This window comes from Vulpes lagopus, chromosome 1 (assembly GCF_018345385.1).
Source record: "Vulpes lagopus strain Blue_001 chromosome 1, ASM1834538v1, whole genome shotgun sequence".
In the NCBI taxonomy this organism is placed as follows: domain Eukaryota; kingdom Metazoa; phylum Chordata; class Mammalia; order Carnivora; family Canidae; genus Vulpes; species Vulpes lagopus.
The window spans coordinates 6,550,421-6,568,627 of NC_054824.1; the positions used below are offsets into that span (position 1 = coordinate 6,550,421).

The following is an 18,207-nucleotide window of genomic DNA, read 5'->3' on the forward strand; positions in this document are numbered from 1 at the left end:
GTCTTAGCATGAATTAATGTGAGCCCTTTTTTCAAACTCAGGATTTTTTACATTTAGGGTAGACTTTTTTTTTAAGAGATGGGGAGAGAGAGTGTGAGCATGGGAAGTGGGCAGGGCAGCGGGAGAGAGATAATCTTAAGAAGGCTCCATGCCCAGCTTGGAGCCTGATTTGGGGCTCGATCTCACAACCCTGAGATCATGACTTGCGCTGAAACCAAGAGTCAGACACTTAACTGACTGAGCCACCCAGGGACCCCTTGTTTAAGTTGTGCTACTTGTGTTAAGCTTGCAGGTGAATTCTTATCCTCACTTTTCAGACTAAACTAAGCCTAAATCCTTAAGAATTGCAAGAAAACTCTTGGTCTTTCGTAAACAGCAGGCATGGAGGAGTGGCCTTGAAAAAAGTCCCCCTTGTCTTTTGTAAACAGGAGGTGTCAAGGAATGACCTCTACAAGAAGCAGGAATGTCACCATGATAGTTTGTCTAGCTTTCAAGGTCTTTGCACATAATTAAGCAACAGTTACATTTTTGTTGGCTGTTATATGCATATATATTTGCCATAATATATGTAGTATATATAATATATAGTTCATCTATTGTATATAATGTAATATATATAATATATATGTACACACTGTATATATAAAATCATTCTCACTTAAGATGTACCACACTAGGAGAACTTTTAAAGTAAAATTCATTAAATCATATTTTAAACACAAAATATAGGAATTTGAACATGCTTAGGTTACATTACCAAGACTTTGTAGCCTTTTTCTTTTTTTAAAAACGTGAATCTGAAAAGTACTATATCCAATATGACATGCAGAAGGAGGGAAAAATTTGAGCAAGGGTCAAGTCAGGGAACTAACTTCCTTGGTCTAAGAGTATAGGCTTACTATTTATTTTGAATTTCAGAATCCATAGATTAGTATCTTAATATCCAGTAGATCATTTAAAATACGTATTTGAAGATTTTCCAAAAAGAACAGTTTGGCTTTTGGTTTTAGCTCATAGTACTTTTATCCTTGTTGGATGAAAAGTCAAACTGAAGTGTCCTTAGGTGAAACTGGAATTAAAAACAAAACTCTACATTAAAAAAAAATATCCCTCACAGAATTCTAGTAGGGTTAAATGGCTCTGGACAATGTTCACCTATAATCTTAGTATTTGAACTACGAAAGCGCTCGTTACCAAAAGCAAGGAAGTATTTAAACTGATCCTGATCCTATGTGTATTTTTAATCTCAGTCCCCCGTGTTATCTTGGAGTCTCTGAAATCATGTTTTCACTTCTGGAGACAGTCCTGGAATAGAAAGCAGCATATAGAGGAGGAGTAAGTTTGCAGGGAAGAATAGAAAAGATGGAGGGACCCAAACGTGTGGTTCACCCAGTCTTGTCAGCTGAGAAAGCTAGAAGCCCTTCTTGATAGGCCCTCCCCCCCTGCCGTGCCCCATCCATCCCCACCTGGTGTCTGTTTCTGCAAACTCTTGAATCCACTACCTGTCCCATCCCCACCGTGACCTTCCTGGCCCAGGCCTGTCTGACCCTTCCTACCCCTCCTCCCACCCTTCTTCTGCGGGAAGATGTGCTCCATTTGGGCTCCCCACTGTGCCTCTAGTGGCAAGCAGAGGCTCTTGCAGAATGGACGGACAGTGCTATTAAAGCAAATATGGTCATGCCTCTGCTTAAAATCCTTCTGCAGTTTCCCACTGTACTCTACTCAGAATATGATCCAACACAGCTTCCCCTCGTTTCCCTTCCCCTGCCCGCTTGGGCCCCTTCCCCATTCTCACTTTCAGGCACGCTGGCTTCCTTGCTGTTCCCCCAAATTCACTCAGCAATATCCTGCCTTCGGGCTGGAGGCAGGTGACTTCTCAGGCTTGGAAGCTTTCTGCCCCTACTCTGCCTAATGTCTGCTCATCTGTCGGCTACCAGTATAATGTCTTCCTCAGGGAGGCCTTCCCTGACCCTCTAATTCCCTCCCCCCCACTTTTTAAAAAATTTTATTTATTAGAGAAAGAATGAGTACAAGCAGGGGGAGGAGCAGAGGGACAGGGAGAAGCAGACTCCCCGCTGAGCAGGGAGCCCAATGTGGGGCTCCATGACCTGGGGATCATAACCTGAGCCAAAGGCAGACGCTTAACCAGCTGAGCCACCCAGGTGCCCCCAACCCTCTAATCTCAATCAGGCTGCCCTGGCATATCTGTTCACAGCACTCTAGACTCAGCTCCTGATGATAGTTACCTCAGGAACTGTGTCAGCCTGGTCACAGTGCAGCCTAGCTCCTGGCCCGGGACTGTGGGTGTGGTGCTTGACCTCACAGACCTACAGGTGCAAGGCCATATTACAGGGTGGCTGGGACACGTCACCTGCAGTGCAAGGGAGGGCACCACTGGGACACGGAACACAATGTGGGTTAGAAGAAAGGGAGCCTGTCTCAATGGCTTGGGGTCTGGCCCTTCCAGTCTGTACATTTCTTGGGGTCGCCAACATTAATAGGATTTTTAGAACGGAAATGAGGAGGTTGAGGTATTAAACCGCCTTCATCTAGCAATGATAAGGCTCAAGCATGGTGGTTGGTGACTTTTTCAAGGTCACACTGAGTGAGTGAAGTGAAGCCAGAATCCAACCAAACCTGGATTCTAGACCAGTATATTCCCCACTGCTTTCTGCTTCAGTGCGTATCTTTAATAGGCAGAGAGTGAAACCCCGAGTCAGCAGATGTTCAGCACTGAAGTCATTATTGTTCTGTGATCTTTTTTAAAGATAAATTTTACCGTTTTATCACTCAAAGGGCCACATAATCCCGTTTGGCTGCCAACAGCAAAGCCATGGAGTCAAGGGCCAGATCCTGTTGGGCCTTTGCAAACACACTAGCTGGGGCAGCCAGCTGTTTACACCTGCTAATGAAAGCGAAATGGGATGATTCTCAAAGCCTGGTAACCCGTTGATGGTGGACTTTAGGACGCTTTTTACACTGTATTTAAATATGGGTGTGTCTGACTTGGAGCACAGTCATTTCAAGCCCAGTGACGAGTCACACTCAAGAGCTAAGAAGGGCCCGGCTGGGAGGCTGCCCTAGTTTCCTGAGTGTGTCCCTGCTGAATTCCCTGCCTCTCCCTGCAGAGACCAGGCATTTCCCCCTCCCCCTCCCCTGCCTCCCTCTCAGCTCCAAGCCGGAGCAGTGAGTGTGCAAGTCTCACTGGGTCCCTGAGGGTTTTCAGAGAAAAGCAAAGTGAGAAGAAAGGAAAGAAGGATCTCAAGGAGGGGGGCCCTCCCGTCTATTCCTGTTATGTTAATGCTTCTCATGTAACTGTGTCACTTCCTCTACGCAAGAAACGTTTCTTTTTTTTCTTTTTCTTTTTCTTTTTTTTTTTTTTTTTGCCTGCGGCCTGTCCCAAGAAACGTTTCTTATAACGCCAGCCTTCGTCCCGGGTGACCCCCACGGTGCGGCCCAGCGCAGACAGACCGGGCCCCAGCCCAGCTCCCCTGCCACTGGCTGTGAGACATGGTGCAAGTCTGTGCCTCAGTTTCTCTAACAGTGAAACGGGACCGTTTTGATCTTTGAAATTATGGCTGTGCTCCTGGTAGCTGCTCAACGAGAATCGGTTTCATTAATTAGCGGGATGACCTTGGGCCCCTTCGCATTCAGCCGTGCTTCCTTGTGGGGCAGTATGAGGAAGTCGATGCCAAAGGTCTCTGCAGGCTTTGCGGCGCGCCTTGCCGCGGGCTCGCTGTCCCGCGCACCCCTCCTAGTTCCCTCCGTGGCGCTGGGACCCGCCCCCGCCGAGGCCCTCACTCTTGCCGCCGGGGAAGCCGCGGGCTGCCCAGTTCCCAGGACTTTAATCCGTGCCCGTTGCCCGCGGCCCGGGTCCGGGGGCGGCCTTGAGGCCGGGGAGGCGGACCCCGAGCCTGGCTCGGTCGCGGGGCGCCGGGGCTCTCCGGGTAGGAGGGGCCAAGAGGGCACCCACGGACGGCCGGCGGCGCCGAACTTCTTGCCCCGCCGCGCCCGGTCGGCCCGGAGCTGGGAAGCGGCCCGCGGCGCCGGTACCGCACCACGGTGGGTAGGATCGCCCGCCGGGAGGGGCCAGCGCCCGGGAAGGAGCCGCGGGCCCCGGGTGCAGTCGTGGGCCCCGGGTGGAGTCGTGGGTCCCGGGTGGAGTCGTGGGCCCCGGGATGGAGTCGTGGGTCCCAGGATGGAGTCGTGGGCCCCGGGATGGAGTCGTGGGCCCCGGGATGGAGCCGCGGGTCCCGGGATGGAGCCGCGGGCCCCGGGATGGAGTCGTGGGCCCCGGGATGGAGCCGCGGGCCCCGGGATGGAGTCGTGGGCCCCGGGATGGAGCCGCGGGTCCCGGGATGGAGTCGTGGGTCCCGGGATGGAGTCGTGGGTCCCGGGATGGAGCCGCGGGCCCCGGGATGGAGCCGCGGGCCCCGGGATGGAGCCGTGTGTCCCGGGATGGAGCCGCGGGCCCCGGGATGGAGCCGTGTGTCCCGGGATGGAGCCGTGTGTCCCGGGATGGAGCCGTGGGCCCCGGGATGGAGCCGTGGGCCCCCGGGGATGGAGCCGCGGGTCCCGGGATGGAGCCGTGGGCCCCGGGATGGAGTCGTGGGCCCCCGGGATGGAGCGTGTGGCCCCGGGATGGAGCCGTGTGCCCCGGGATGGAGCCGCGGGCCCCGGGATGGAGCCGTGTGTCCCGGGAAGGAGCCGCGCGCCCCGGGATGGAGCCGTGGTGTCCCGGGAAGGAGCCGCGCGCCCCGGGATGGAGCCGCGGGCCCCGGGATGGAGCCGTGTGTCCCGGGATGGAGTCGTGGGCCCCGGGATGGAGCCGTGTGTCCCGGGATGGAGTCGTGGGCCCCCGGGATGGAGCCGTGTGTCCCGGGATGGAGTCGTGGGCCCCCGGATGGAGCCGTGTGTCCCCGGGATGGAGTCGTGGGCCCCCGGGATGGAGCCGTGTGTCCCGGGATGGAGCCGTGTGTCCCGGGATGGAGTCGTGGGCCCCCGGGATGGAGCCGTGTGTCCCGGGTGGCCCGCCCCGGGATGGAGCCGCGGGCCCGGATGGGCCGTGTGTCCCGGACCCCCGGGAGCCGGCCCGGGTGGAGCCGTGTCCCGATGGGCGTCCCCGGGATGGAGCCGTGTGTCCCGGGATGGAGTCGTGGGCCCCCGGGATGGACCGCCGGCGGGGCCCCGGGATGGGCGTGTGTCCCGGGATGGAGTCCGCGGGCCCCCGGGATGGAGCCGTGTGTCCCGGATGGAGCCGTGGTCCGGATGGAGTCGTGGGCCCCCGGGATGGAGCCGTTGTCCCGGATGGAGCCGCGGGCCCCGGATGGAGCCGTGTGTCCCGGGATGGAGCCGCGCGCCCCGGGATGGAGTCGTGGTTCCCGGATGGAGCCGTGTGTCCCGGGATGGAGTCGTGGGCCCCCGGGATGGAGCCGCGGGCCCCGGATGGAGCCGCGCGCCCCGGGATGGAGTCGTGGTTCCCGGGCCCCGCCGGGACCCCAGGCGGAACTAGGCGTCGGCAGCGCCACGCCCTCGGCCACCACCCTGCAGCCGTGGGCGGCCCGCGGGCACGAGATGCTAATTAGGCGCCGATAAAGCCCGCGGGCCCCGCGCCCCGCGCCGCAGCCCACACCCCGCGGAACTCCGGGACCCGCGGCGCCCCCCGCGCGCTTCCGCCGCCCGCCCCGCCCCGCCCCGCCCCGCCCCGCCCTCCGGGTCCCCGCCCCGCCCCGCCCCGCCCTCCGGGTCCCCGCCCCGCCCCGCCCCGCCCGGTCCCCGCCGCCCGCCGGGCAGGACGCGGCCCCCCCGCCCGCGAGAGGCCGGTGAGTCCCCCGCTCCCGCCCGCCGCCCCCCGCCCCCCGCCGCCCCGGCCCGCGGCCCGCCCCGCTCTCCATCCTCCGCGCGCTGCCCCGCGCACGTCCCGTGTCCCGGCCCCTCCGGGCTCAGGTCTTCCCCGCTGCGGTCCCGCGAGCCCCAGCACAGACCTGCGCCCTCCCCGGCGGCCCTGGCGGGTGGCTCTAGCCTCCGCCTCCCGCCTCGGCCTGGGCCGCCCCGGCCCCCGCGCCCTCCGACTTCCCCAGCCCTGGCGTGAGAAGGGCCCCCCGACGCCCCCCGAGCGGCGTGGGGGCTCGAGCGGGGACAAAGGGAGGCCTTGTCCCGGGGACATTCCTGGGAGCGCGCGCCGGGCGCCCGGGGCGGGGGGGGGGAGCGGGCCGGGGCCCCGCCAGTCACGGAGGAAGCGTCCGCCCCGCAGTGAGTCAGAAATAGCTGCAGCCGCGGCCTGGGGCGCCGGGCGGGCGAGGCCGTGGCCCCCGAGGCGGTCTCCTGCGCTCCTGCTGCCGCGCACCCACGCCCCGCGCGCCCTGCGGTCCTCGAGGCCACCTCCCGCCCCGGGGGCGCCCCCTGGCAGCCTCGGTGAGGACCTGCCGCGGGGCCCGGGGAGGGACCGGAGCTCCGAGGCCCGTCGCCCCGCTGCCCGCTGTGCCCAACACTGCGGAGCTTTCGTTTCCAAATTTGGCAAATCGCCCTTGGAAGGGGGGGACCGGCCTTGCGGGCGGGCTGGGGGCGAGGAGCGGGGCTGCCCCCTGGGACAGCGGCCGCCTGTGCCCCCCCTTCGTTCCTTCCTTCCTTCCTTCCCTCCTTCCCTCCTTCCTTCCTTCCCTCCTTCCTTCCTTCCTTCCTTCCTTCCTTCCTTCCTTCCTCCCTCCCTCCCTCCCTCCCTCCTCCAGCCTCTTCCCCGTCTCCTCCCTCCTCTCCAGCAGCTGCTGCGCTAGCCCCGAGCCCCCGCGGCCCCCATGGCCTCCTCCGCCTCCACCAACCCAGCACATGCCCACTTTGAGAGCTTCCTGCAGGCCCAGCTGTGCCAGGATGTGCTGAGCAGCTTCCAGGGGCTCTGCGGGGCCCTGGGGCTGGAGCCCGGCGGGGGGCTGCCCCAGTACCGCAAGCTCAAGGCCCAGCTCAACTACTGGAGCGCCAAGTCGCTGTGGGCCAAGCTGGACAAGCGCGCCGAGCAGCCCGTCTACCAGCAGGGCCGGGCCTGTGCCCGCACCAAGGTGCGCCCGCTGCCCGCGCCAGGGCCTGGGTGGCAGGAGTCGCAGGAGGGGCGCGGTGGCCATGCCCACCTGCCTTGTGTGTTCGCAGTGCCTGGTGGTGGGCGCTGGCCCGTGCGGGCTGCGGGCCGCCGTGGAGCTGGCACTGCTGGGGGCCCGCGTGGTGCTGGTGGAAAAGCGCACCAAGTTCTCTCGCCACAACGTGCTGCACCTCTGGCCCTTCACCATCCACGACCTCAGGGCCCTCGGCGCCAAGAAGTTCTATGGGCGCTTCTGCACGGGCACCCTGGACCACATCAGTGAGCACCTCGGGGGCCTAGAGGGGCCGTGAGCTGCGCCTACCCACAGGCCAGTGGGGTCAGGGAGGGGGAGGCTGCTGGGACAGCCAGGGGGCAGAGTGGACGGGACTCACTTTAGCCGGGTGACCCGCAGGACTCAGGTTCCTCATCTGTGGGACGGGCAGTTGAAATGAGTGATGTCTAAGATGCTTTCCAGCTCTGACCAGGAGCACACTGGGGCCTGGCGGACCTGGGGGACCCGCGGGGGCCCCGGTCGCTAATCTCCTCTCCCTTCCAGGCATCCGGCAGCTTCAGCTGCTCTTGTTGAAAGTGGTGTTACTGCTCGGGGTGGAAATTCACTGGGGGGTCACCTTCACTGGCCTCCAGCCCCCTCCCAAAAAGGGTGAGTACGTCTCTGCTCCTGAGACTCCCGTCTGCCCAGGATGTCTTGGCCTGTGGGAGGAGAGGGGGAGACTGGGCGTCCGTGGGTCGCCCTTGCCGTGGCGAGGCCCCGCACAGACCACACTGGGCCCCCTTGTGAGCACGTGCGAAGCAGGGCCTTCCTCACCTACGTCCACCACTGTGGTGAAGGTGAAGGTTGACAGCGCGTCACTGCTCCCTAAACTAAATGGCAGAGCGCTTTACGCATTTGTTTGCTTTACTGGCTTGTCCTGGGAATGGAGGGGCCCCTCCAGACTTGCCCACCCCTGTGCCGCACACCTCTGCCCCAGGGAGTGGCTGGCGTGCCCGGCTCCAGCCCCACCCCCCGGCCCCACTGGCCAACTATGAATTCGACGTGCTCATCTCTGCTGCCGGAGGTAAATTCGTCCCTGAAGGTGAGTGAGCCCTTCCTTCAAAGAAGCCAGCCTCGCGGGCCCCTCGTGGACCTTCCTAGGCTGCTGAACCCTTCACTCTCTTGCCAATACCTCCCGGCCCCCCCCCCGCCCCCACTTCTAGGCTTCACCGTGCGAGAAATGCGTGGCAAGCTGGCCATTGGCATCACGGTCAACTTTGTGAACAGGCGCACGGTGGAAGAGACGCAGGTGCCCGAGATCAGCGGCGTGGCCAGGATCTACAACCAGAGCTTCTTCCAGAGCCTGCTCAAAGCCACAGGTCGGACACCCCCTCACAGGATCCACACCCTCCACACCCCCCCCCCCCCCCCGACTGTGGACTGGTTCCTCCCTCCTCCTGCCAGACCTGTTCTCAGTCCAAGGAATCCCACACTTTCCCATCTTTGTAGTCGTGGCGGCAAAGAGCCTGTGCCCTGGGGGCGTCAGTGGGCCCAGCCCCACCTGGCCGCCCAGCGTGAGAAGTCTTGGAAATCTCTCACGAATGCATGGGATTTTGCTTTGTGCTTCTTGATATATGATTTAATATAAAAATGATAAAAATTCAAAGTGAAGGTGGTGCTTCAAGAAGATGCCCCCTGTGTCCTTTGGCTTGGTACCATCCTGACTCCCTCGGGTGTACACACCCTAGTCTGCAAAGCCAGGCTTTCATCTGCAAGGACGGTGAAGGTCTCCCAGCTGCCGCCCACCCAAGTTTCTCTCTTTGCTCCTGGACCCAGGACAGGTGGGCCCATCGTGCCACCAGAACTCCTGGGCCGCTGGGTAGGGGCCACCTGCTGCAGTCTAAGCTGTGATCCCAGCTCTCAGAGGTCAGGCATGGCTGGGTGCTTGGAGAGGTGACACATAGTGAGGAGGAGACACATGCCCCCCTGTGTTGTCCCCCCGCCCCAGGCATTGATCTGGAGAACATTGTGTACTACAAGGATGACACCCACTACTTTGTGATGACAGCCAAGAAGCAGTGCCTGCTGCGGCTGGGGGTGCTGCGTCAGGTGGGGCCTGGGCCCAGGCAGGGAGGGGCTGGGCAGTGGGCCCTGGGAGGTAGAGGCCAGCCCTGGACACAGTGTCCCCCCTGGTGAGGAGGGAGCCTGGCCTCTTCAGCCTTTGCCCTTTGACCCCGTGGGTTCAGATCTTTGGCTTGTAGGATTGGCCAGAGATCGACCGGCTGCTGGGCAGTGCCAACGTGGTGCCCGAGGCTCTGCAGTGCTTCGTCCGGGCGGCTGCTGACTTCGCCACCAACGGCAAGCTCGGGAAGCTGGAGTTTGCCCGGGACGCCCACGGGCGGCCTGACATCTCTGCTTTCGACTTCACGAGCATGATGCGGGCAGAGAGTTCTGCTCGAGTGCAGGAGAAGGATGGCGCCCGCCTGCTGCTGGGGCTGGTGGGGGACTGCCTGGTGGAGGTGAGGGGTCAGGGCTCCGACTAAGGGAGAGGTTGGGCTTCCTGGGGCTGCTGGAAACAGGATCTCCTTGTAGAGGCACAGGGGTTCCATGGCTGGGGGGGGGAAGGTTGCCTCCGGGGAAGGAGGGGATGAAAAGGTTTGCTGGTTGTGGGGAGGAGCTAAGGGCTGCTAGGTGTGATGTGGGGCCCTGTCGGCTAGGATTTTGGGGGCTCGGGCACTCCTGCTGGACTTTCACGGAGCTGTTTCCTCTCTCTGACCCTGCAGCCCTTCTGGCCCCTGGGCACTGGAGTGGCTCGGGGCTTCTTGGCCGCCTTTGATGCCGCCTGGATGGTGAAGCGGTGGGCAGAGGGTGCTGGGCCCCTAGAAGTGTTGGCGGAGCGGTGAGGCCTGAGTTGGGGGGTGAGGAGGGCAGGGCTAGAAAAAGGACAAGGATAAGGGGGGGTGCGGGGTGAATAGATGGGGGCATGGGCAAGAGAGAAAAAGGAAGGCCTGCCCGTTCTTGGGGGATGGGCAGTGATGGGCGCCTCCCACCTACTCCCTCAGGGAGAGCCTGTACCAGCTCCTCTCACAGACCTCCCCAGAAAACATGCACCGCAACGTGGCCCAGTATGAGCTGGACCCGGCCACCCGCTACCCCACCCTGAACCTCCGGGCTGTGACTACCCATCAGGTCAGACCCCCTGGCACCCACCAGACGTGCCGCCCGGGCCTGCCCCATCACTGCCCCGTGGGTGAGCCCATCTGCCAGCAGGCCCCCGGGCTGGGGTGGGGGATCAGGCAGCCTTGAGACCTGAAAGGGGCCGCCCTAGGTGCAAGACTTGTATGACGTGATGACCAAGGAGCCTGGGAGGAGACCCAGCGACAAGCCGGACGCAGGGAAGCCAGCTACAGGTGAGCAGACCTCCCTCCCCCTCCCACACGGAGCCCCGTGCCCGGGGTCTGGGCTCCCTTGGAGCCAGGGCCGTCGGGCACAGCACAGCCTCCTCTCTCGGCCCGCAGGCACCCAGGAGGAGCTGCTGCGTTGGTGCCAGGAGCAGACGGCGGGGTACCCGGGTGTCCATGTCACCGACCTGTCCTCCTCCTGGGCCGACGGACGGGCTTTGTGCGCCCTGGTGCACCGGCTGCGGCCTGGCCTGCTGTGAGTTGCTCCCTGGCTCAAGGGGGCCCTGGCACCCCGCGCCTCCTTCCTGCCCATCCCTCCCATGGCCTCAGGCACTGTGGCCTTGGGGGGGGGCACTGTGGATGGGGGCCAGTGCCCCCACATGCTGGGGTCCTTCTGCCCAAGCCCCACACCCCCTCGAGTCTCGTGAGTCACATGACTCCTGTCCCCGGCGTCCCTCAGGGAACCAGCAGAGCTGCGAGGGGTGGGGGCCCTGGAAGCGACAGCTTGGGCGCTCAAGGTGGCAGAGCACGAGCTGGGCATCCCGCCCGTGCTGTCCGCAAAGGCGGTGGTAGCAGGGAGCGACCCGCTGGGTCTCATCGCCTACCTCAGCCACTTCCACAGCACCTTCAAGAACATGGCCCACGGCCCCGGGGGCCCGGAGGGTAGGTGGGGGGACGCGGGCCTCGGGGGCTGGGTATCCTGGGCTGGGCCGGAGCCACTGGGGGGCTGCACGGACTCGCCCTCCACCCTGGCACCCCCTCTCCTCGCAGGCCCCGCCCGCCAGGGCTTTCCCGGGACCTCCAGCGCTGTGCTGTTCCTTGGCAAGCTGCAGAGGACCCTGCAGCGGCCCCGGGCCCAGGTGCGGCGGCTGGGCAGGGCGGGAGCGGACCGGGGCGTTCCTAGGGGGGTCCCTGGGGTGATGGAGGGGCTGGGGCTCAGAGCCATGCTGAGTGTAGGACGTGTTGCAGGAAAACAGGGAGGATACTGGTGGCAAGAAGCCGCGCCTGGAGGTAAATGCACGTGGGGGCTGCCGAGCCCCACCCCCCACTCTGTTCCCTGGGTACCACGCGTCCCATAACCTCCCTGTCCAGGTGCCCTTCCTGGCTCACTTCTCTTCCAGACCTTTCTATCCCCTGCACGCAGCCACTCTCCAGCTCAGCCTGCCACTCTAGCTTCCCCCCTGAACACTTGCCTCCTTAGGGAGAAGCTAAGACCCCAAGTACGGAGGAGCCACCTGTCCCAGAGTCTGATGTACCCCCGACACCCCCATCCCAACACCAGGAGGTGAGAGAGGCGGCCCCGTCGGTGGACAGAGGCCTGGGGAGGGCAGGAAGGGGTGTTGCAATGATAAGGAAGACCTTGGCAGCTGGCCTGGACCCCCGCTGACCCTGTGGTCTGGGGGTCGGTGCAGGCCGGCGCCGGGGACCTGTGCGCACTTTGTGGGGAGCACCTGTACATCCTGGAGCGCCTCTGTGCCGACGGCCGTTTCTTTCATCGGAGCTGCTTCCGCTGCCACACCTGTGAGGCCACGCTGTGGCCAGGTGGCTACCGGCAGCACCCAGGAGATGGTAAGCGGGCCCGGCCGGGGGTGAGGAGCTTGCAACTGGAGGGAAGCTGGGGTGCTGGGTGCAAGGAGGCAACAAACCTAAGAAGAGGGCACTTTCTTCCCCTGAGTTCAAGGTCTTCTCCATCCCATCCAAGTCCCCGAACGTGGGGTTCTAAGGAAGCAGGAGGCCACCAGAAATTCACCTGTAGATCGAGTCCTGTCCCCCCTGCCCTGAGAAACTGAGTATCTGGGCATCGGGCTGTGCACGCCTCATGTCTTCACCCCTGGTCACCCCTTCCCAGGACACTTTTACTGCCTCCAGCACCTGCCCCAAGAGGGCCCCGAAGAGGATGGCGGTGACCAAGGCCCTGGGAGTCAGGTAAGAGCTACGAGACCGCGTGTTGGGGTGCGGGAAAGAGTGAAGGGGTCCCTCCACGCCCAGCGGGCCTTGCCTGGAATGATAACTGAATGTTCTCTAGAAGGAAAGCTCCACGCAGGCAGGTTTTTCTTACTTATTGACGGATCTCCGGTGTCTCCGGCGCTGCCTGCCCCACAGCGGCAGGTCACTGACCAGACCGCCCGCTGGCTTTTCCAGGACCTCCCCGTGGCGGAGGACGCGAGCCTGCCCTCGGGGCCCTCACCGGCCGCCACTCTCCCAGAGGGGACCAGAGCCGCCCCGAGCCCCGGCCAGCCCACCCGACGGCTGATCCGCCTCTCCAGCCTGGAACGCCAGCGGCTGTCCTCCCTTCGGCTCACTCCCGAGCCAGAGCTGGAGCCCCCACCCAAGCCTCCCCGCGGCTGCGCTGCCTTGGCCCGCCAGGCCCTGGAGGGCAGCTTCGTGGGGTGGGGAATGCCAGTCCAGAGCCCTCAAGGTGCACTGGGTGGTACCGGGACTCCGGGAGGGGTGCTGGGGGACGGAAAGGGAGGCACGGGGCCCAGGCCACGTCTACCCCTCTGTTCAGTTCTGGCCACGGAGGAAGAGCAGGAACAGAGTGTCTCCTCCAGCGAGGAGGAGGAGGAGGAGGAGGAGGAGGCGGCAGGGGAAACCACGGCTTTGGGCTCAGACATGGAGCAGGTGAGAGGAAGAACCTGGCCTCCTGCCCCGCGGAGGCCAGCACCCATCCTCTTCTCCAGCCCCTATCCAACGGCAGGGGAGGGAGGGAAGCCCCACCCCTGACTGGCCTGCCCCTGCCGTAGGCCCTGCTGACCTTGGCCAAGAACTCAGGCACCATGAGCAAGTACCCAACATGGCAACGGACTCTGCTGCGCCGGGCTAGGGAGGAGGAGATGAAGCGGTTCTGCAAGGCCCAGGTGAGGTCTACAGGTCCGCGGTTCTGCGGGGGGTGGGGGGGGGGGGGGGGGTCAGCTTCTCCAGAGCTGTACCTGAGCGACCCAGAGACTCCTGGGCCTCCTGTCTCGTGCCCCTCAGGCTGTCCAGCGGCGACTACATGAGATTGAGACGGCTCTAGGGGACCTGGAGGCTGAGGGCATGAAGGTGGAGCTGGCCTTGAGGAGCCAGGGCGGTGAGTAGACAGCAGGGACGAGCTAGGACATCCCTCCGCCTCCGAGCGCCGTGTTCAGCCCCTGCAGTCCCTCAAACCACCAGACTCTGCTCCCAGCAGGCGCCACCCCTCACGCTCCTGGTCGGAGGCCTTCTGACCGCCCTCCCGTTCTTCCTTCCCACCAGGATCCCCAGAACAGCAAAAGACCCTGTGGATGGAACAGCTGTTACAGCTTGTTCAGAAGAAAAACAGCCTGCTGGCAGAGGAGGCTGAGCTCATGATCACGTAAGGGGCAGGGCGTGGTGACCGTTGGCACATGAGCAAGACCCCAGCCGGCACCCTGAGCGGCTGTGCCTCTTCAACCCCTGCCCCCCCACAGGGTGCAAGAGCTGAACCTGGAGGAGAAACAGTGGCATCTGGACCAAGAGCTCCGAGGCTACCTGAACCAGGAAGGTAGGTGGGATGTAGGGAGGTGGGCATCTGGGGCTGGTGTCTACACAGCCTCAGTACTTAAGATACTGACCCAGCAACACGGTCCTCTACTGTGAGTGCCTACGAGGAGTTCTAGGAGGGAGCCAGAGAACAGGCTCCAGGCCCCTGCTCTGCCCTGATGTCCGTCAGGCCTGCACAGCTGGGCTGGGTTAAGATTGCTTACTTTACAAACAGTGCTGCTGCGGGGCACCTGCCTGCTCCAGGGAAGAGCAGGAGACTTGATCTCGAGGTTGTGAGTTCGAGCCCCACGCTGGGTGTAGAGATTACCTATGTATCATATGTATGTGTTATATATATGATGTATAGATCAACGCATCCAAAATAAAATAAAAACGGTGCTGCTGCTCAACAGTGCTAACCAACCACTGGCGTGGGCAGGCCCAATTTTGGGTATGAGGAAACAAAGCCACATAGGCTGGGACTAGGCTGCATCCTTCCTGCCTCCCAGCCGGGTTCCCCATCCTTTAAGCTTTTGTCGTCCATCATCTTCAGGAGCCCTAAAGACCCCTGCTGATCGGCAGGCTGAGGAGCAGCTCCTGAAGAAGCTGCTGGATGTGGTGAACCAGCGCGATACACTTATCCGCTTCCAGGAGGAACTCAGGCTCAGTGAGCTGGCCTGAGCCAGGGCCCCAGGGCTAAGGGGAGGGGGCTGCCGGCCTCTACCTGGAGGACTACCTCACCCCAGGACTGTGCCACCCTGCTCGTCCGGGCTGCCTGGGAGGGGGCCTCACTGTTTACAATAAAAGTATTTCTGCCACAGACAGGGCTTGGGCTAGGTTGTGCATGTGGGCGGTAGGGTAGGCAGGGAGGGCAGATGTGTGGGAGCCCGACGATCTGTATTAGGACAGTCTGATGACAGTCATGACGACCCCTGGCCCCAGTCACTGCCACTACAAGGAAAAGGCAGAGCCACGAAAGTGTCAAGCTTTATTGTTCCTCACCTCCGTCCCTCTCCTGCTGCCCCAGGAGCAGGGCTGGCTGAGACTCCAGGCCCAGATCCTGAGCCTCCCTTGCCCTTCCCAGCACGTGCTGGAGCTCAGCGCGAGCCCTCGATAAGCCCTTGGCCTCCTGCATGTGGAAGAGGTAGACTGCACCCGCCCCCAGCAGCACTCCCACGCTGGGGGTCCAGAGGAGTATGGCAACTTCCCTGACCCCTCCTCCAGCTGCCAAGGCACACAGCAGTGCCAGCAAAAGCAGCCCAAGGCCAATCACGTAGCCAGCGAAGGTGGCCCACCACCGAGCTTGAGCCACACCCAGGTCCAGCTCTGTCCAGGCCTCCTTTAATACGCTGATCAACCTCGACCTTTCTGCTGGTCCTAGAACAAAGGCAGGGCAGTGGGGCAGGAGACAGAGGGTCAGGATGGAGGGGCTGCTTTGTGGGGCGGGGCCCAGGGAACGGGTGGGGGTGACCTACCCTGAGTAGGGTCGGGGGTGTGCTGCGGGGGGCTGTGTCTCACACACAGAGTAGCCATCAGGGCTTCGTGATCAGAGAGGGGGGTGCCACTGTGAGGATCGTGGCCTGTAGTGGTCCTAAGAGTCTTACAGGAGATGTAGAACCCAGAAACCGCCTAGGAAAAGTAAGAGCCAGAGAGAAACCTCTTTGAGGGCCTCTCCCCGTTGCCTAGCCGTCGGTGATGATCTGAGACCGGGCCTGCTGGACAGAAGGTCGGCACAAGCTGGGTAAAGACACACACAGGGGATCCCTGGGTGGCTCAGCGGTTCAGTGCCTGCCTTTGGCCCAGGGTGTGAGCCTGGAGTCCCAGGATCGAGTCCCACATCGGGCTCCCCGCATGGAGCCTGCTTCTCCCTCTGCCTGTGTCTTTGCCCCTCCCTCTCCCTCTATCATGAATAAATAAATAAAATCTTAAAAAAGAAAGACACACAGGGGGTAACGACACCCGGAGGGGACAGGCCTGACCTTATACAGCACATAGTCAATGCGGATGCCAAAGGGAAATGGCTCCAGCTCCCGCTGGCTGACGTAGCAGTTCTCAGGTACCATCGTGCAGCCTTCTTCAGAGCCCTGGTGAAGAGGTGCCTCATGCTAGGACGGCCCGGGAGAGAAGCTGCGGATGCAGACTGGGAACAACCAGGGGGCGGGTCCTCCTCACCTTGAAGTCCCGGGTCTCGTGGTAGGCATCATGCAGGCCCGTCCACTCCTTCAGCAGGCGGCAGCCCAGGTCCTTCGGGTGCAGGTTGAGGTCCCCACACAGCAGAACCACGTCGGCCTTCTTGGATGTGTGGCTGGGGAAACCGCGTGGGTGAGGCGGGGCTTCTTCCCTGACGGCTCCGCCCCCCCGCAAGTGGCGCCCGGCCGCCCCTCAAGCCCCCTCAAGCCCCCTCAAGCCCGGGCCCCATCCCACTTCCCCTGTCAGGCCCAGGCTCACACACTGGATGAACTGGGCCAGTTCCCAAGCTTGGGCCACGCGGTGTGTTAGGTAGACGTCCTTCTGGCGATTGTACTCGGCGTGGAGCTGAGCGAGACAGGGGAGGTCAGCAGGGGAGACGACGCTCCCCGACGCTCTCCACCGCGCTGTGCCCGTCGCTCGGCGTGATACTTGGTTATAACCAGGGCGGATCTGGCCTCGCGACCTGAGGTCGGCCGCCCCCACACCCGGACTCCCGGCCCCGTCCCCGCCCCGTCCCAGGACCCGCCGCCGGGCCCAGGCGCGCCGGCCTCACTCACGTGGGTCACGTAGGCGTTGAGCACCAGTCCGCTCAGGTGCAGCACCAGCAGCCCCACGGCCTTCCCGCAGAACCAGTCTCCGTGGTGGATCTGGGGCGGGAGAGGACGCGCGCGGGTACTGCGGCCCCGCCCCCGCCCCGCCCCCGCCCCGGCCCCGCAGCCCGAGGCGGGGCACCCGGGCTAAGGCTCACCATGTAGGGGTACCCATTGAGGGTGTAGACGTGCTGCGTGAATTCCTGGATCGGATGTTTGGAGAACACGCACAGACCGCTGCCAATGACGCCGCTGCGAACCGAGTCCCGACGCACAGCCAGCAAGGCCGGAAGCGAACGGCCGCCTCTCCCCCGCCCCCCCGCCCCCCCCAGCCGCCCCGGGGGCGCACAGGCTGCCGGGAGCGCGCTCCGGGCCGGGGGGCTCCTCACCTCCGGAAGTAGTGCGCGGCGGGGTAGGCGGGCAGCAGCTTCTGCCTCAGGCGCTGGAAGTCCTGCTCGCTCCACACCTGCGGGGAGGTGGCGGACGCCTGCCTGCGGCCGTCCCGGCGGGCTCCCCCCCGCGGGCCCCCCGCGCCCCGGGCCCCCGCCCACCTCCTCCAGCAGGGCCAGGTCGAAGCTCTCCATGTTCAGAAGGTCTCCCAGGCGCTTCATGCGGTCGCCGCGGTGCTTGCTGAGGTAGGGGATGCCCCTGGGGACGAGGAGGGCGGGGAGGCGGCGGCTGCAGCGGCTCCGCGGCGGCGGGGGGCGCCCCCGAAGCCGCGGCCCCGGGCCCACCCCGCGGGCGCCCTCACCAGCAGTTGAGGTTGAAGATCCTGAGGCGCAGGGAGAAGTTGGGCTTCATGGCGGGCGGGCTCCGGGGCCGCGGGCCGGCCGGCGCGCACAGGTGGTCGGGCCCGCCCCGCGCTCCCCGGAAGGCGGCGGCCCGGCCCCGCGCTCCCCCGGCAGCCGCCCGCCCGCGCGGAGAGGGCGGCGGCGGCGGCGGCAGCGGGCGCTCCCGGGAGGCGAGGGCCGCGCGCGGTCCCCGTCCCCGTCCGCGGAGGCGCTGTCCCCGGCCACCGGCGCCCGCGCGCCCCCTCGGGCCCCCTCAGGCCCCCGGCTCCCGGGATCCGGCAACAGGCGCGAAGTGGAGCGAAGCCCGGGCCTGGCCGCCCGCCCCGCCCCCTCCCGACGTCCTTCCTCCCGCGGGCGGCGGGGGCGGGGCCGCGCGGTTGCCCTGGCGACGCGCAGCGTTTGTGCCCCGAGCGGGCCCCGCGCGGCCATGGCCAGCCCGCCGCCGTGCCGGCCGAGGTCGGCCCCGTGCCGCTCGCCGCCGCCGCCCGAGCCGCCGCTGCGGGTGAAGGTGGTGGGGCTCTTCACGAGCTCCAGCTTCCAGAGGGCGAAGAGCGCCGCTGAGGTAACCGCGGGAGCTGCCCTCGTGCGGGCGGCCCGGCCTCGCGCCCCCTGGCGACGGGGACCGGCGTTCCGGGGGGCGGGGGGGGGGCGTCCCGGCCGCTTGGTGCCCGCTCCGTGCCCGGCTCCGAGCGGG

The 18,207-nt window shown here is 63.8% G+C and overlaps 3 protein-coding genes across 12 annotated transcripts in view; 2 read left to right on the plus strand and 1 right to left on the minus strand.

The window, feature by feature from the left end:
- Positions 1-3,923: 3,923 nt before the first annotated feature.
- Positions 3,924-14,762, plus strand: MICAL1 (microtubule associated monooxygenase, calponin and LIM domain containing 1). 5 transcript variants are annotated; one of them, XM_041726251.1, is made up of 25 exons: positions 3,924-4,062; positions 6,759-7,052; positions 7,141-7,348; positions 7,626-7,730; positions 8,059-8,163; positions 8,285-8,440; positions 9,070-9,170; positions 9,323-9,580; positions 9,845-9,960; positions 10,124-10,250; positions 10,390-10,471; positions 10,580-10,718; positions 10,923-11,125; positions 11,234-11,322; positions 11,432-11,473; positions 11,664-11,747; positions 11,875-12,031; positions 12,312-12,388; positions 12,605-12,881; positions 12,972-13,084; positions 13,207-13,320; positions 13,439-13,532; positions 13,697-13,796; positions 13,891-13,964; positions 14,496-14,762. In XM_041726251.1, exons 2-25 carry the CDS (start codon positions 6,795-6,797, stop codon positions 14,621-14,623), a joined length of 3,207 nt encoding a protein of 1,068 aa, XP_041582185.1. In that variant the 5' UTR covers positions 3,924-4,062; positions 6,759-6,794; the 3' UTR covers positions 14,624-14,762. The 5 variants fall into 5 exon arrangements, with proteins under 5 accessions (XP_041582185.1, XP_041582194.1, XP_041582202.1 ...); XM_041726260.1 differs by having other exon boundaries at positions 3,929-4,062; positions 6,762-7,052; XM_041726268.1 differs by lacking the exon at positions 3,924-4,062 and adding an exon at positions 5,769-5,822.
- Positions 14,763-14,913: 151 nt separating this feature from the next.
- On the minus strand, positions 14,914-17,651 carry SMPD2 (sphingomyelin phosphodiesterase 2). Of its 3 annotated transcripts, XM_041726313.1 has the most exons (10): positions 17,474-17,651; positions 17,274-17,370; positions 17,112-17,188; positions 16,881-16,974; positions 16,690-16,779; positions 16,395-16,477; positions 16,115-16,247; positions 15,922-16,026; positions 15,418-15,571; positions 14,914-15,319 (listed from the first exon to the last, which is right to left on the minus strand). In XM_041726313.1, exons 1-10 carry the CDS (start codon positions 17,521-17,523, stop codon positions 14,931-14,933), a joined length of 1,272 nt encoding a protein of 423 aa, XP_041582247.1. In that variant the 5' UTR covers positions 17,524-17,651; the 3' UTR covers positions 14,914-14,930. The 3 variants fall into 3 exon arrangements, with proteins under 3 accessions (XP_041582247.1, XP_041582241.1, XP_041582233.1); XM_041726307.1 differs by having other exon boundaries at positions 16,881-16,925; positions 17,112-17,370; XM_041726299.1 differs by having other exon boundaries at positions 16,881-17,370.
- Positions 17,652-17,804: 153 nt separating this feature from the next.
- The window catches only part of PPIL6 (peptidylprolyl isomerase like 6), a 30,916-nt gene continuing 30,513 nt past the window's right edge, over positions 17,805-18,207 (plus strand). The window contains exon 1 of one of the 4 annotated variants that reach the window (XM_041726354.1): positions 17,805-18,075. In XM_041726354.1, the coding sequence (XP_041582288.1) occupies positions 17,941-18,075 (135 nt within the window). In that variant the 5' untranslated portion in view covers positions 17,805-17,940. The remainder of the gene's footprint in view (positions 18,076-18,207) is intronic. The other 3 variants (XM_041726344.1, XM_041726327.1, XM_041726335.1) reach the window with 3 other exon arrangements.